General features: G+C 43.2%; 2 protein-coding genes across 2 annotated transcripts; one reads left to right on the top strand and one right to left on the bottom strand.

Annotated features, from left to right (window-relative positions):
- Positions 1–210: 210 nt before the first annotated feature.
- On the bottom strand, positions 211–6,029 carry LOC117575334 (uncharacterized). The gene is made up of 4 exons (XM_034259494.2): positions 5,007–6,029; positions 3,328–4,946; positions 2,437–3,266; positions 211–1,307 (listed from the first exon to the last, which is right to left on the bottom strand). Exons 1-4 carry the CDS (start codon positions 5,515–5,517, stop codon positions 317–319), a joined length of 3,951 nt encoding a protein of 1,316 aa, XP_034115385.1. The 5' UTR covers positions 5,518–6,029; the 3' UTR covers positions 211–316.
- A 789-nt stretch (positions 6,030–6,818) lies between these two features.
- On the top strand, positions 6,819–10,250 carry LOC117569676 (NEDD8 ultimate buster 1). The gene is made up of 4 exons (XM_034251320.2): positions 6,819–7,166; positions 7,234–7,701; positions 8,278–9,069; positions 9,694–10,250. The coding sequence occupies exons 1-4, from the start codon at positions 7,047–7,049 to the stop codon at positions 10,159–10,161; spliced, it is 1,848 nt and encodes a 615-aa protein (XP_034107211.1). The 5' UTR covers positions 6,819–7,046; the 3' UTR covers positions 10,162–10,250.
- The last annotated feature ends 4,515 nt before the right edge of the window (positions 10,251–14,765 follow it).

Below are 14,765 nucleotides of genomic sequence, written 5' to 3'. Positions count from 1 at the left end.
GTGGAGATGAAATTATGCTATCATAATGTGAGAGATCCTTTTTGAGACGTAGGGAATTTGATTGAAGCTACAGCAGGAGTTGAGCAAACACTCTAAATGTTAAATGTCGATGTACTTCTTCTATATGTGTATACTTATATTAGATGTATGCATTTGATGCTCGTTCGCCATCCAGAGGCTTTGCTGTACCACAGTTGACTAATAAAGATTATATACATATATACATGTGTCTATGTGCCGTTGTTTATTTACAGTGTGGTGGGGGACGAATACGTTGAACATTGAATTAGTTCAATCACTTTGCAGCTTAGCTTCTTCACATATTCATGCGCTTCCAAAACTCTTGGCTGGGCGACAAAGTTCCCGCACTTGAGCTGGCATGCGATGCAGTAGAGATGCCGCCAAACGCAACTGGAGACTTGCGACCCAAGCCGCTGATTAGATTGCTGCTGCTGCTGTTGCCAGTGCTGCTGCCGACATCGCTTAGTGCATCGAGCAGTCCCAGCAGATTGTCGCCACCAGCTCCAGCTCCAGCTGGCGCATCCGTTAAGCTGCTGGGCGCTGTGTGAGGTCGCGTTGCCAATTGAGTCGGGTTCAACTGAACGATGGGCGCACTCCAAGGACGCTTGAGGTTCGTCGTCGTTGTTTGCTGCTCGCCAAAGAGCAACTGCATCTTGGCCATCGAACGCTGTAGCTTGCGACTTGCTGGTGGCGTCGTTATGGCTGCGATCTGCTCCAGCGATGAGTGCGTGTTGCTGCTCAGTGCTTCGAGTGGATCCTCTAGCGGCATTTGTGACTCCGCCGTGAGCAGTTGCAGGCTCGCCGGCTTCGAGACACGCGCCAGTGTCGCCTCGACGCGACTCAACAGTTCCTGGGTTTCATCCTGCACTTGATCGACGAGCAATCTGTTATTGCTACTCACAATCTCCGCTGTTGTCGCCGGAGGCCTGGGCTCAGCTGTAGCATGCAACTCCGAGAGCAGTTTGTGACGCGCCACCGCAATCGCATTGGTGAACTGATAGCTATCCGTGTCCAGCTCAGAGCCGCTGTAAATGGGCGAGATCACAACTGGTTGTCCTTGAGTTGGAGTTGGAACTGCGGCTGCAACTGTGGCTGAGGCATCCTCTCTGCGCATGCGCAGCTGCCACTCGCGAAAATTGTCGAGCGTGCGATGCAATTGCTGCTGCTCCAGCGCACAGCCGGCGCTGATGTGGACCTTTTGTTTCTGTGTACGCGCACGCTCCAGATAACCCAGAAAGCTCTGCTCCAGCAGATCGCTCTCCTGCTCCAGTTGCAGCATGCGATTTCTGTAAACAATGTAGAATATAGATTTAGGCAGCTGCTATTTATTATTAAGATTAGGCTGATTATGAGGACGAATAAAGCGAGTAGCGACTAGTAAAGCGAGTAGCGACGAGTAAAGCGAGTAGCGACGAGTAAAGCGAGTAGCGACGAGTAAAGCGAGTAGCGACGAGTAAAGCGAGTAGCGACGAGTAAAGCGAGTAGCGACGAGTAAAGCGAGTAGCGACGAGTAAAGCGAGTAGCGACGAGTAAAGCGAGTAGCGACGAGTAAAGCGAGTAGCGACGAGTAAAGCGAGTAGCGACGAGTAAAGCGAGTAGCGACGAGTAAAGCGAGTAGCGACGAGTAAAGCGAGTAGCGACGAGTAAAGCGAGTAGCGACGAGTAAAGCGAGTAGCGACGAGTAAAGCGAGTAGCGACGAGTAAAGCGAGTAGCGACGAGTAAAGCGAGTAGCGACGAGTAAAGCGAGTAGCGACGAGTAAAGCGAGTAGCGACGAGTAAAGCGTGTAGCGACGAGTAAAGCGAGTAGCGACGAGTAAAGCGAGTAGCGACGAATAAAGCGAGTAGCGACGAGTAAAGCGAGTAGCGACGAGTAAAGCGAGTAGCGACGAATAAAGCGAGTAGCGACGAATAAAGCGAGTAGCGACGAATAAAGCGAGTAGCGACGAGTAAAGCGAATAGCGACGAGTAAAGCGAATAGCGACGAGTAAAGCGATTAGCGACGAGTAAAGCGAATAGCGACGAGTAAAGCGAGTTGCGACGAGTAAAGCGAGTAGCGACTAGTAAAGCGAGTAGCGACGAGTAAAGCGAATAGCGACGAGTATAGTTAGAAAAGTAAAGTGAGAAGCGACGAGCAACGCGAGAAGCGAAGAATAATGCTAGAAACGACGAGTAAAGCGAGAAGATGACAAAGTGAGAGCTTTGAGAGAAGCGAGCTCAACGCTCTGAGCAGTTTGAAACGAGAAAGCGCTTTGCTCTCTCGCTTTGCATTCGGTTTATCGCTTCGCATCGCTTCTCGCTTCGCTCTCATTCTGACATCTTTCGAGCGATTGCAGTGGTTCATTGCTTGTTACCGCCAAGTATTATTTAATCGATTTTCGCGCGCACTCTGACATCAGCTTTGGACTTTAACTTACTTGGCACTGAGCAGCGCTTCGTTAAAGCTCGGCGCCGGCTGCGGTCGCTCCTTGGTCGCACGTTGCGTATTCGTGGACACATTGTGCATCAGCGGCCGTCCAGAAGATTCGCTGGCGGCAGCAGCAACGGTTGGCGCTGTGGCAGCTGGCTCAGTCGCTGGCGCAGCAAAAGGCAGCAGAAAGTGTGTGAATAATGTGGGCATTGTCATGGGAGGAGCGGGCGCTGAGGCAGCTGGAAAGGCCTGGAGATGACTCGCCAGTGGACCTGGGAGAGCAGCGGGTATAACACTTGGCAGCGGAGCGGGCGCAAATCCTGGAAGAGAGCTGGCAACGAGACTCGGCAGAGATGCGGGAGCAACATTTGGAGCAGACTCTGCAGCAGCCGGAAATGCAGATATAACATTTGAAGCAGCCTCTGCGGCAGCGGGAAATGTAGTTGGCTCAACAGCTGGCAGCGTAGTGGGAAGAGCATCCGGAATGGCGGCAAATTGATGACTCAACGTGGGCGGCAGTGAACTGGCCACCGAAGCGGCCTGTAGCGACTTCGGCATTGAGGCAGCTGTGGCCAGCGAAGCTGCTTCGGCTACCGTTGGAGTCGATTTGGTTGCCGTAGAGGCGGGCGTCACATTGCATGCGGTTACCCGGGCGCTGGCATCCTTCCAGACCGGCTCAATGCGCGCCGCCTGCTCGGCGGCCTTTTCTGTTTGCTGAATCTTTTCGGCGAGCAGCTGATGATGATGATCATAGTGTTCCAAAAGGCGAAAGATCTTGTGCACCAGATCGCGTGCCTCCATCGACTGCGAATCGCGTTCCACATGGCGACACAGTGTCTGAAGAGATTAAGAACGCATAATAGAGAAGAAAAAGAAAGACAAATGATGAACTACTTACGCGCCAGGAACTCTGCCTGCTGTTGAGACGCATCATCTCGGCGTGATGACGCAGCTTCACATTGAAGAGCTCATCGAGTCGCTTCTTCTGCAGCTCCAGCGCCTTGTTCAGCGACAGTTCGACGCGCTCCAGAAATATTTGACCGCTGCTGCTGTGCAGCATCTCATAGATCCATTGTTCGTAGCTGCGACCCTCGTGATAACCAGCAGCAGTCTGGCTGGCAACATGACGTTGCAACGCCTCCAAACGCCGCTCCATGCTCGTGGCCCGGTGTCGCTGTCGCTTGTGTGGGGTTTGACTGGCCACCGAACGTTTAGAGACTTTCACTGGCGTTGGCGGCTGCGGTGTTTGACTCGATGAATTCTTGAGCTGTGGACGTGGCGGTGGCGATGGTGGCTTGGGTTGCTCCACTTTCTGCTGCTGTTGCTGTTGCTCGGCGGATTGCATGCCCTCCTGTATGCCCATGAAGTGCCCGTGCGCAAAGCCCTCGCGATAGCCGAGCTTGAAGCCTTTATGCCTGCCCACCGCATACTCCTGCTCCATGGCCAGATTGAGCACATTGCTCAGCGTTTGTATGCAGCCGGCGAGTTCGCCCACCAACGTCTCCATCCTGTCCAGCGTTAGCTGCATGCTTTGCTGTGGTTGTTGCAACTGTTGCTGCAACTGTTGCAGAGCCTGTTGCACCATGACTAAACTGGCCAACTGCTCGCTATGCAACTGCGGCAACTTGGGCACTGATGCCGCCTCCGCAGGCAGCTGAATGGGACCAGCTGGCGACTGCACCGTATTCCCAGCATCGACAATATCCTTCGACTGTTGCTGTTGTGGCTGCAACTGCGACTGCGACTGCGGCAGCTGCAGTGCCGTCTGTCCAGGCTCCAAAGTTTGACCGACGCTGTGCAGACGTTGGCGCTCGAGCAACTCCCGCTGCACCAGCTGCTCGAATGCCGACTGCGAAATGATCTCCACAGGCGGCGCACACGATTTCCACAACTTGTCCATGTTGTGCATCAGCTGCCCCAGCTGCTGCTCCACGCCCAGCAGCGATTTCGAGACGCGTGCACCAATGAACACGCTTCTCGCATCGCTGTCAGCAATCACAAGTTCGCCGGCTGGGAATAGTTTGCTGGTGTCCACATTCGGCTGCGTGGGGAGGCAAGCTGTGGGCAGCGTTTGTGTCATCGTCGTGCGCTGTTCCAGCGGGCTGCTGGTGAACGTCGAGTTCACAGCACGCTGCTGTGCCTCGACAAGCACCTGGAAGCAGCCTCGCAGCAGCGAGATCTGTTGTTCGTCGTAGAGACGCAGCAGCGTTTTGCCCAGCTGTTCATGCTGCTCGCCTCCGCCGAGCATGTCAGCGAGCAGCTGCTGCAGTTCCTCGGGCTTGAAGCGAAACGTGGTGCGACTCTCAAAGTCGGGCAGCGTGTGACGCGGCGGCAGCTCGCTGCAGTAGACGGACAGCGTGTAGTGGCAGTTGTGCGCGTAGAGAAACTCGGCCACAAGCGTGTGCAGTGCCAGCGTCATGGGCACGCAGTCCACCGCCGGCTGCTCCTGAGATTTGAATTCGAAGGGTGTGCGTGGCATGCCACAAGCAGATGCCGATGCCTTGCGCAGCAGCTTACCTAGAAAGTCAGTTAGTATGTGTGAAGTTGGGGAGTCGGAGCAAGTGTGTCATCACTTACCCAGCGATGTGCTGTTAAAGCTGTTGATCAAGTCCATGCGCACCTGCGCCTGCACCTTGCCCTCGATCCCCTCTTGCGCCATCCACTTGCGGAACTCGCACTCAAAGTCCTGCTGCGACAGCTGCGCCAAATGCTCCAGCTGCAGTCGCAGCTGCGCTGCTTCCTCCTCATTCGATGCAGAGCTGCCAGCAGCAGCAGCGCTCTTAGCAGTTGTCTGTCTCTCTCGCGCTGTCGCTTTACTTGCACTTGCGCTGCGCCGCATTGGCTTAGCTCTAGTCCGTGCTGCCTGCGTCACTGTCGACGTTGACGTCGCTGTGCGTTTGAGTTGCGCCTGCGCTTCTCTCTCTTTGCGCGCTGCTTCGTGCTTACGCTCGCGTTCGCATTGTGTCCCCGTCGCCAGACGCGGCCTGGCTGTTGTTTCTTCCACTTTGCTTCGCTGTTTACCAGCGACTGCGACGCCGGCGACTGTGGTGGCGGTCGCAGCAGCAGTTGGCTTTTGTTTTACTTTCATTTTGTTTCGTTTCGTTTCGATTTTGGAACACTGGCAATTTGGTGTGCATCAGTTTTGAGCATCCGTTTACAGTTATGCAGCTAACGGAAAATGTACCGCTACTTTTTTCTTCTTTTGCTTCAATCACAATCACAATTTTCGTATTCAACTTTGTACATTTCTTGCTTTTTTCTTCCTTTTTTTGGTTTTTATATTATACTTTTTGTAAATTGATGTTGCCGGCACGGCCACCATTTGGTAAATAAATATTCGTTGCACTTGCAGCGTTGTTGTAAGCAACCAACCACTTTGTTGACCGACTAAGCGGGAGCGGGAGCGGAAGGAGGTGCGTCAGGTGAGCCTGCGGGCGCTCAAGCGGAACGTTTCCTTGCAGTTGGAATCGACGCACAACTTGTTCGTTTTAAAGCGTGGCCAGCTCATGGCAACTTCTCAAATTGTACACTCCTTTATATATAAGCGCATGCGTAGCACATATATATTATATTTTTTATTTGTTTTTATGTAATTTCAACAAATATTTTGTTTAAAATATAATTGTGTGTAACGGAACGTCAAAAACGTCATAATAAGCAATTATTTCAAATGCGGCGCAAAAAATGTTTACTAGAGGTGAAAAATACCGAGCACGACCGATATATCGATGCTATTGCGATTATTCGTAAATGATTTATTTTTGTGGCAAGCATTTAAGCATCCATATAATATTGCAATTATTATGAATTACATATTATATACATTTTTGTTTTGGATAGCCTGCAGGCAAAATTTGAAAGTACATTATACATTTAATAAATATACCAAAGTACAGAAACACCTATATTTGCCACCCCGTATATTGACATGTGGCATATTGGTATATTGCGTGGTATATTAGTAAATTTCCATATAAAAAGGCGCGTTTTTTTAAACCGCTTGTTCGAAATTTGTCAAAAGATTTTGAGGTCGTCTGTATTCACCATTCTTCTGTATAATAACCTGAGTTCTGTAAAAATATATAAATATTGGCAAAATGCGAAACTGAACAAATGACGCAGTTACAATGTTTATAGTTTCACAGTGTGTTATATACTAAATTTTAAAGGAAACGAATTTTAATTTGAATAATTTTCGAATTAGTCACCAGATAATAAATACATTTATAAATTAAACTAACTAAACTTAACCAAAAGTATAATTTATTTAATAACAAATTGTCGCTCGATGTGCGCTGCAACGTAACGATATTTTAAAAATGAGGTTTCAAATATATCGATATATATATAGATAGTGGCTTCATCGATGTTTTTGCTGCAGTCCGATAAGAGCAACACGTTCGATGTAAACAGATAATAGCACAAGTCATGCAATTAGAAACGCATATAAACGTATTTCCCAATATATAGTTAAATATCTTTTGTGACGCAGCAGCACTTGGCCGTAGCACGCTGCCTCACAGATAAAACGCATTGTCATTCGAAGAGTGGTGTCGTCGACAAAACGTTGCACGTTAAGCACGTTGTGTTTCGATTTGAATTGAAATTGAAATTGATATGACGCAGATTGATAACGTGTTCACGCAAGTGCGTGCGTTGCTGCAATCGCAGTCAGTGAAGCTGTGGGAGGAGCCCTACTATAACGAGGAGCTCGGCAGCATTGAGGCATCCATCGAGGTGAGACTTCTTCCCCACTCCTGTGATCGACAGCATGTTCTAAAGTGTTTCCCTACTTTGTTGACAGCTCCTGGCTGATCAATTCAGTTCCCAGCTAAGCATAGAATCCTCCAGTTGCAAGTGCGCCATCATTGAGCTGCAGGATCATGCACTACGCAAACTTGCCGCACGCCGTGAGTTCAACGAGACGGGCTTGGCCACGTTCAAGGTGCGTCGCATCGACAATCGCAAGGGAACCGCCAACATCATCGACATCAAGTGTGATCTCAACGAGCTGGGCTCCACGCTGCAACAGACGATTGCCACCAAGCTGCAGCTTAGCGATCCGAATCACGTCAAGTGCATCGCAGGCGGTCGCATCATTGCACCCAACAGCACTTTGGCTGCTCAGCAGCTAAAGAACAATCAACAGCTCATTATTATTGTCGGCGGTGGCGGCGAGGGCGAAAATCAAAATGCGGGACTCCACGAGCGCATTAGCAAGATTAAGGCCGATGTAGAGGCTGTGGTCGCCTCCGACAATCAGCTCATGGAGGTGAGTTGTTGTTAGTTGGCTGTTTTGCCATGCAATAGAGCGAGAAGATAGCAGCTGATGTAATGAGACAGAGGGAGAGAGTGAGAGTGAGAGACAGTCAATGGCTGTAGGAAAGCATTGAGCAGAGTATAGGCTGTTGGAGACCCTTTGATAATGTGTGGGCTATAATTTACAAAGTGTGATTGTAGTAAAAAATCTGTTTTGCATATACAATAGGGTAAAGGTCTATTACCTTTATGGTACCCTGTAATATGTCTGCCTCGTAACACTTTCTACAGCGAGTGTAAGCTGCTTGAGACCCTTTGACATAAATTAATTGTTATGACAAAAGCTTTTATACTTTCATATTATACTCATGACAAAGCTAGCAAAGTTTTTCCCTCTTCTTGTAACTTAAACCTTTTTTTGTTCGCTTTTGTTACACTGTAAAGTGACTAACAAAGGAAAACAATGAAAATGCAGCTGTTCGAGGGTAAAATTAAAATGATAACAATTAAAGAATTGTGTTAGATTGAAAATGCGATCGTCAGAAATGTGGAAATTCAATTCATTTATATATTCTTCCGCATTTTACAGATGGAGGATCAGGATGGCAATCCGGTGTTCCTGCCGCCCAATGAAAACAAGGCGCTCCTCACTGGGATGGGATACTGCGAGAAGGCACGCGCCTCAATGCATCGCGAGGATTACGAGGAGGCGCTGCTGCTGCTGCTCGAGGCGGATGAACAGTTTGCGGCATGCAACTCCAAGTTTCTGGAGTCCGTGGACAACTATGCGCTCCTCAATCTGGACATTGTGTGGTGCTATCTTTGCCTGAAGAACGTGTCGCAATTACCCGACGCTGATCGTCGTCTGGCCATCTGTGAGCGCAGCTTTCGACGCAGCTACGGCGACAACTATTCGCGCCTGTATGCGCTCAAAGGACGCGGCTGTCCAGAGCGTGCGCTCATTATGCGCCTCCAGTTGCTTCAGGGTGTTGTGCTCTTCCATCAGAATCGCCGCGATGCGGCCTACGAACGCTTTGAGGCTGCTGCAGCGGTGCTCAACGAACTGAAGGTGAACGATGAGCAGCTGCTGCTCCTCGTCGAGATGGGTTACGATGTCAGCGATGCCCGGCTCGCGCTTCGCTCCAGCTCGGGCAACGTGGAGCGCGCCGTGCAGTTCATTCACCAGCGCAAGCAGCAGCTGCGCGAGGCACGCAAGCAATCAAAGTCGGAGCGGGCAATGCATCGACGCTACGAACAGCAGACGCTCAAGGACAGCGACTGGGTGAATCCGCGCAGCATCTGCACACTCACCGAGATGGGTTTCGATCGTCATCTGGCTGCCGCAGCGCTCAAGCGTGCCGAGAACGATGTGCCACGAGCGGTAAGCGGTGAAGCAATTGTTTTTTACGAGTATACCTGCTACCCAGAGGGTAGAACGGCATTAGAATTTTGTGCTGGCAGGAAATACTAGAAGGAGGCATTTCCGACCCTATAAAGTATATATATTCTTGATCTATTTGTCTGTCCGTCCGTCCCTATAAACACATAGATCTCAGAGACTATAAGAGATAGAGACATATTCTTTTTCTCGAAAGCATTTCTTATGCTTGAACGCAGTTCAAGATTGGTTCAAATTTTCGCCACGTCCACTTCTACCCCAGCATCAATAAAAATCGAATAACAAGCATAGAAGCTAGATTCTTGGCATATACAATAATAACTATAGTTCCTGAAAATTTGCTTGCGATTAAATACAAATTTTAGAAGTTATTTAAGAAATTAAGAAATACTTATTACGAGTCTTAGTAACTTTGGTTGATAATCTGGTATATTTTAATACTCTTTAGAATATGTTGAATGTAGTACTATACCAAATATAGCATTTAGTTGTGCAGTATATTAATTTGGTATATTTTAAGAATAATACCGCACTAATTTGTCTAGATTAAACAATTTTTTGCTAATGTAATACTCATCTTCATCCTTCCGCTCTCTACTTATGTAGGTGGAACTGCTGCAAACGGGCTCAACGGAGTTGCGCGCCAGCTTGCCATCGCCAGAGAGCGTGGACGACGTGCAGCTGAATGCGTTGTTGCAATTGGGTTTTCCCGAGGCGACGGCACGCGCCGCTCTCGAAGCCACACGCAACGATCTGCTGCGTGCCACCGACTTTCTGCTCAAGGCCATGCAGAGCGAGGAGGAGCTGCTGCAGACGGTGGAGCGCGTTGCCAAGCTGGCCAGTGATGATGTTAGTGCCGTGGCATCCACGTCGCAGGGAAGCGGAGCAGCAGCCACGACGAATGCGGCACTCATCGATGCTGTGCTGCAGAAGGCGAAATGCGAAATCGATGCGTATCAGGCGTACAAACGTTTGCATGCGGATCTGACGCACAACGAGCAGGATTATCTGGATCTGCCGCTGCAGCAGGAGGAGCAGCTGCTGGCCGAGTATCGCAATCTGCTGGAGCAATAATTCGATGCGTTGCTTTTGAACCTTGTTTTGTGTTAGTTTGTAAGCCCTTTGAATGTAATTATATTCGTGTTTTGTTTGGAAAATAAAAATCAGTGTAACAAGTGCAAATACCCGAAATGAAAATCTTGATAATCATCATAATCATTATGCTACAAATAAATTCTATTTTGAAATTCATACTTTTTGTTGACCATTCGAAATGTGTTGCCTGTAAAATAAGTAGAATATTGTGATCAGTTTTTATTTAGATATTTTTCTTATATATTATATATAGCTCTAGACAGCCGGAAACACTTTGTTTGTTGTTGTTGCTTTCATGTCCCGCTACCTCAGAAGCGTAGCGAGTTTTTGTAATAAGCATTCGAAATGGAAATGGAAATCAAATAACCGGTTTATCATCTGCGGATAACTGTAATCATGACTTGTGCATTGCAAAGCGCTGACTTCTAATGACACTTAAGTGGACATCCCCTCTCCTAACCATATATACACTATATATATATATACATATAGATATCTCCGCTTATCCAACAACCATAAAACTGTCAACTGCTTGTGCTTAGCAGCAAATCGCATCAAGTGTTAAATTGCATTTATAAATTTTATTATAATTGACCTTGCTGCCGAGCAATAGTTTTATGTTGTTTTTCTAATGAAAATAACAGCTAATAAAAGAATAATGTTTCAACGTTTTAGAAATAGTAATTTTGTTATTTTACAAATTGTGTTTAAATAATAAAAATAAAAACGTTAAATGTAATTTTTACTATTTTTCAAAGTTTATTTAAATAATTAAAATCCAGAATAATAAAATTTTAAACGTAATATAAATAACAAAATAATATAATATAACAAATAAAATTGATTGTCTATATTAAAAATCGATAGGCAAAAATAGGCAAATTCATAATGCTTTTACTCCCCCTACAAAACAAAAGTGCTAAGCATATATGTATTCTCAATTTAAGTTATAATGCCAGGGACAACTAATGTGTATAAAAAACATAAGTATAGTAAAACATTTTTCCCCTAAATCAATACTTTTAATAAACATATTAAATTTTTAATAAACATATTAAAAAGCGTGACTATCTATTCATTATAAACCCAAACGTATAAATACGTTTCCTGCATTCCAAATACTGAAAATTCAAATTTAAATTTCTGCAAACATTTATCAACACGGCATTGTTTAATAACTGACAAAACCTGTCTGCTGTGAATTATCCTGTTAGCCTTAGACATTCGTATGTTAACGCATTTCAAATCGCAATGTACATGATAACTGACAACAGCTGCCTGCTGTGTCTTGTCCTGCTAACACAATTGAAATCGTCAATGCACACGACGACTGACATAAGCTGCCTGATATGTTTTGTCCTGTTAGCCGTGGACATTTTCCTGTTAACGCAATTCAAATCGCTGAAGCAACTGATAAACTTAATTCTATTGTAATTAAAAGTTTTAATCGTTTGTTTTTTGTCTTATTGTTTTAAATTTTGTTTTTTTAATTACATTAAATGACATCAGCCGCGGAGCAGTTAATGTCCAGCGAGCCGAAGCTCTGTCTTTGTTGTTGCTTTGTTTTATTTTCGGGCGGATTTATAAGTACTACACTATATGAAGTATATATATGGTATATATGGCAATATATTATAATATATGGGTATTAGGAAACCTATAATTTGTGTTAGCTGTCTAGTAATATATTTCACATGCTGTAATTAAATTCTTTATTGGAAATAGAATTACAATTAGAAATATCGATATGATCGATTCGAAAATACCGTGCATATAATATTAAAAATCTCAATTTTTGTAGCATTCGAAATAACCAAGATCCTTTATTTTTCAAAATTGATTATCTAGATAGCTAAGGAATAAACTTCATCGAGTCTAAGCTACCCAACTTTATTCTCTTCATAGATAAGTTAATAATCAAATGATTAAGCGACGTTTATAGATTTTCCTTAGCTATAGATTTAACCTCGACCCCACTTCAACTTCTAATATGGACCGATAATTTCAAGACCCAAATAGGTGTATAAATGTTCTTGCTTTGTTCTATCTGTCCGTCTGTCTGTCTGTTTGTCTGGGCATAACGTAAATTGCAGATTGGCAACGTTTATTGCGTTTTGTATGTTTAATTAAATAATTTTATAGGAAGCAATTGCGATACCCAGCAATAATGAGGCAGAGTGGGTGTAATATATTTTAGTTAATATAGTTATATAGACATAGTGGTAAGTTAGTTATTAATATTTGTAGATATATAAAGATTTTATTTAAAAAGCTGAAAAAGAAACATCAATTTATGGTGTTTATTGGTAAGAATTAATTTATTTTATTTTGTGTGTTTCAATGTGTGTGCTTTTTTTTATTTTATTCAATTAGTTATTTTAAAAAATACAAATAGCTTAACATATATTAGTCTGTTTTTATTCTGTACTATATACATACCTGTATATACATACCTTCAATTTAAAAAACTTACTTTTGAATTGAATACTGTAGTTTTAGTTTTGTTAAATTCAATAATAATTTGTAAGTGTTTTTATTTATTTATTTAATTTGGAGGTAGTTCATTTAATTATAATGACTTTTTTTTAGTTATAATAATATAATAATAATTTAATATAGCTAAAATTTGATATACTTATAAAGTTATAAGCTGATGACTTTTTCAAATTATATATATTTAGTTGAAATTTTATATATTTATTGAGTTATAAACTTTCCCTCTGCACAATATGATATTTATAGATAGAATTTGATATTCTTATACAGTTATGCAGTTTCCCTTTGCACAAGGTATCTTAAAGTCGAGTGTTCTCGCCTAGAACCCTCACTGACCATATACTATAAAAATACATACATATATAGTTTTTTGCTATTTTTGGCTTGTTTTTGGCTTTAGTTCCACTCTTTTTTCACCACTTACTCGCAGTATTTACGTTTTTTAATGACTTTGGCAATTATGCGCAACTGATACGCAGCGAAGCGCAACTTTTTGGCCATTTTCAGCGCACTTGTTGTTCTTGTTCCTGTTGTTATTGTTGTTGTTGCTGCTGTTGTCTGGTCAGAATGGTTCTGGTATTTTGATTTTAGGTACGAAGGGCAATTTAGTCGTTTTGTGCAGATTTTATCTGGACCGAATCCAACTAGAATCTATTATACTTTAATAATTGCCTTTTTTTTCAACAAACAAAAAACTAAACACATGTTTACGAAACTTTAATTTAAATACTATATTGTTCATATACAAGACTCATAATAATGTTGTTAAAATATGGAAAAAATAAACTTGAATTTAAATAGTATTTTGTAAGATATAGAAAAAAAAAATTCATTCAGCATTTAAATATGTATAACAGTTTTAAGTAAAGAATTTTGAATGATATAAAGAATTTAAATTAGAATTTACAACAAAAGCGGGATTATTAAGTTTAAGTTAACATCGCTTCGCAATTGTTTATGCAACTGTTTTAGCTTTAGGTCTGAAAAAGAAATTCAAAATGAAACAGACGTTTTCTTGTCACCATCTTGAAGTTTTTCTTTGATACAATTCAATGAGATCAGAAATAAATATGGACTAGTCGATAATGTAATCTTCTAGAAAAAGTACTTGCATATGTACATATCCCAAAAGTGTTAAAGGGCTTAAGCTTAAAAGCTGATGTCATATAAAAATAAATTTAAATTAAACAATTCTTCTCTTTTAATATACATTTTGAATATTGTTTTAATTTTTAATGAATAGAAAGTAAGAAATAAATTTGTATAAAATTTGTTCCAAACAGCTTCATTTAAAAAAAAATAAATAAATAAATACATTTCGTTTCAAATTTTAAATGTATTCACAATTAAATTATAAATATATTTTTAAAATTAATTTATAATTAAAGCTGAATCTAATATTTTGTATCTTAATAAATATCTGCTCGAATTATGATTAACGTCTGCTGGAGATTTAAATTGCGGAATTTTTTACTTCATTTTAAAAGTGTAATACATTTTAGTTGCTAATATTTTTGGCAACGAACGCATAAAATTTGACAAAATCTATTTCCCTTAGTCAATTTCAGGGCTCATTGCCTATCAAATTAAAGGCCAGAAGATAAGGATCGCTGAGAGTTGAGAACTAAAGTATGATCACATACAGGGTTCCAATCCATTAAGCGCCATCTACATGTCAGTGCAAGGTACACATCGGCTACTGAGAAGGCGCCTCTACACGCCTGAATGAATGCGTAACTGACTGACTGACAGACTGAATGAATGACGGTGCGACTTCAGCATGACATGACGAATTTGGGGGAATACATACATATGTATGTATGTATATTGTTGGTATGCAGAGAATAGAATAGAATAGCTGAAGAAGAGGTTTAATATAGGGTATTAGCTGACCATATAGGAAATGATGTTGCAATTAAGTCCATGCAACGCATAGACGACATGTTAATTAACTTTTCTCCCTTTTCTACCAAATTTTGTATTTTGGTAAATGCGGCACGCAACGAAAAATACAGTTAGAACCGATCACGGAAGAGTTCAGCGCGCTGTTGCACTCCCCAAATGAGTTGGAAAGAGAGCGAACGATC

This window comes from Drosophila albomicans, chromosome X (assembly GCF_009650485.2).
Source record: "Drosophila albomicans strain 15112-1751.03 chromosome X, ASM965048v2, whole genome shotgun sequence".
Taxonomy (NCBI): Eukaryota; Metazoa; Arthropoda; class Insecta; order Diptera; family Drosophilidae; genus Drosophila; species Drosophila albomicans.
This window is presented reverse-complemented; position numbering and strand designations above follow the sequence as displayed.

Coding starts and splice junctions, on each gene's coding strand:
- LOC117575334 (XM_034259494.2), bottom strand. CDS start 5,517: ATGAAAGTAAAACAAAAGCCAACTGCTGCTGCGACCGCCACCACAGTC. Junction 4,947..5,006: donor CTTTAACAGCACATCGCTGG/GTAAGTGATGAC, acceptor CTGACTTTCTAG/GTAAGCTGCTGCGCAAGGCA. Junction 1,308..2,436: donor GAAGCGCTGCTCAGTGCCAA/GTAAGTTAAAGT, acceptor CATTGTTTACAG/AAATCGCATGCTGCAACTGG.
- LOC117569676 (XM_034251320.2), top strand. CDS start 7,047: ATGACGCAGATTGATAACGTGTTCACGCAAGTGCGTGCGTTGCTGCAA. Junction 7,167..7,233: donor GCATTGAGGCATCCATCGAG/GTGAGACTTCTT, acceptor CTTTGTTGACAG/CTCCTGGCTGATCAATTCAG. Junction 7,702..8,277: donor CCGACAATCAGCTCATGGAG/GTGAGTTGTTGT, acceptor CGCATTTTACAG/ATGGAGGATCAGGATGGCAA.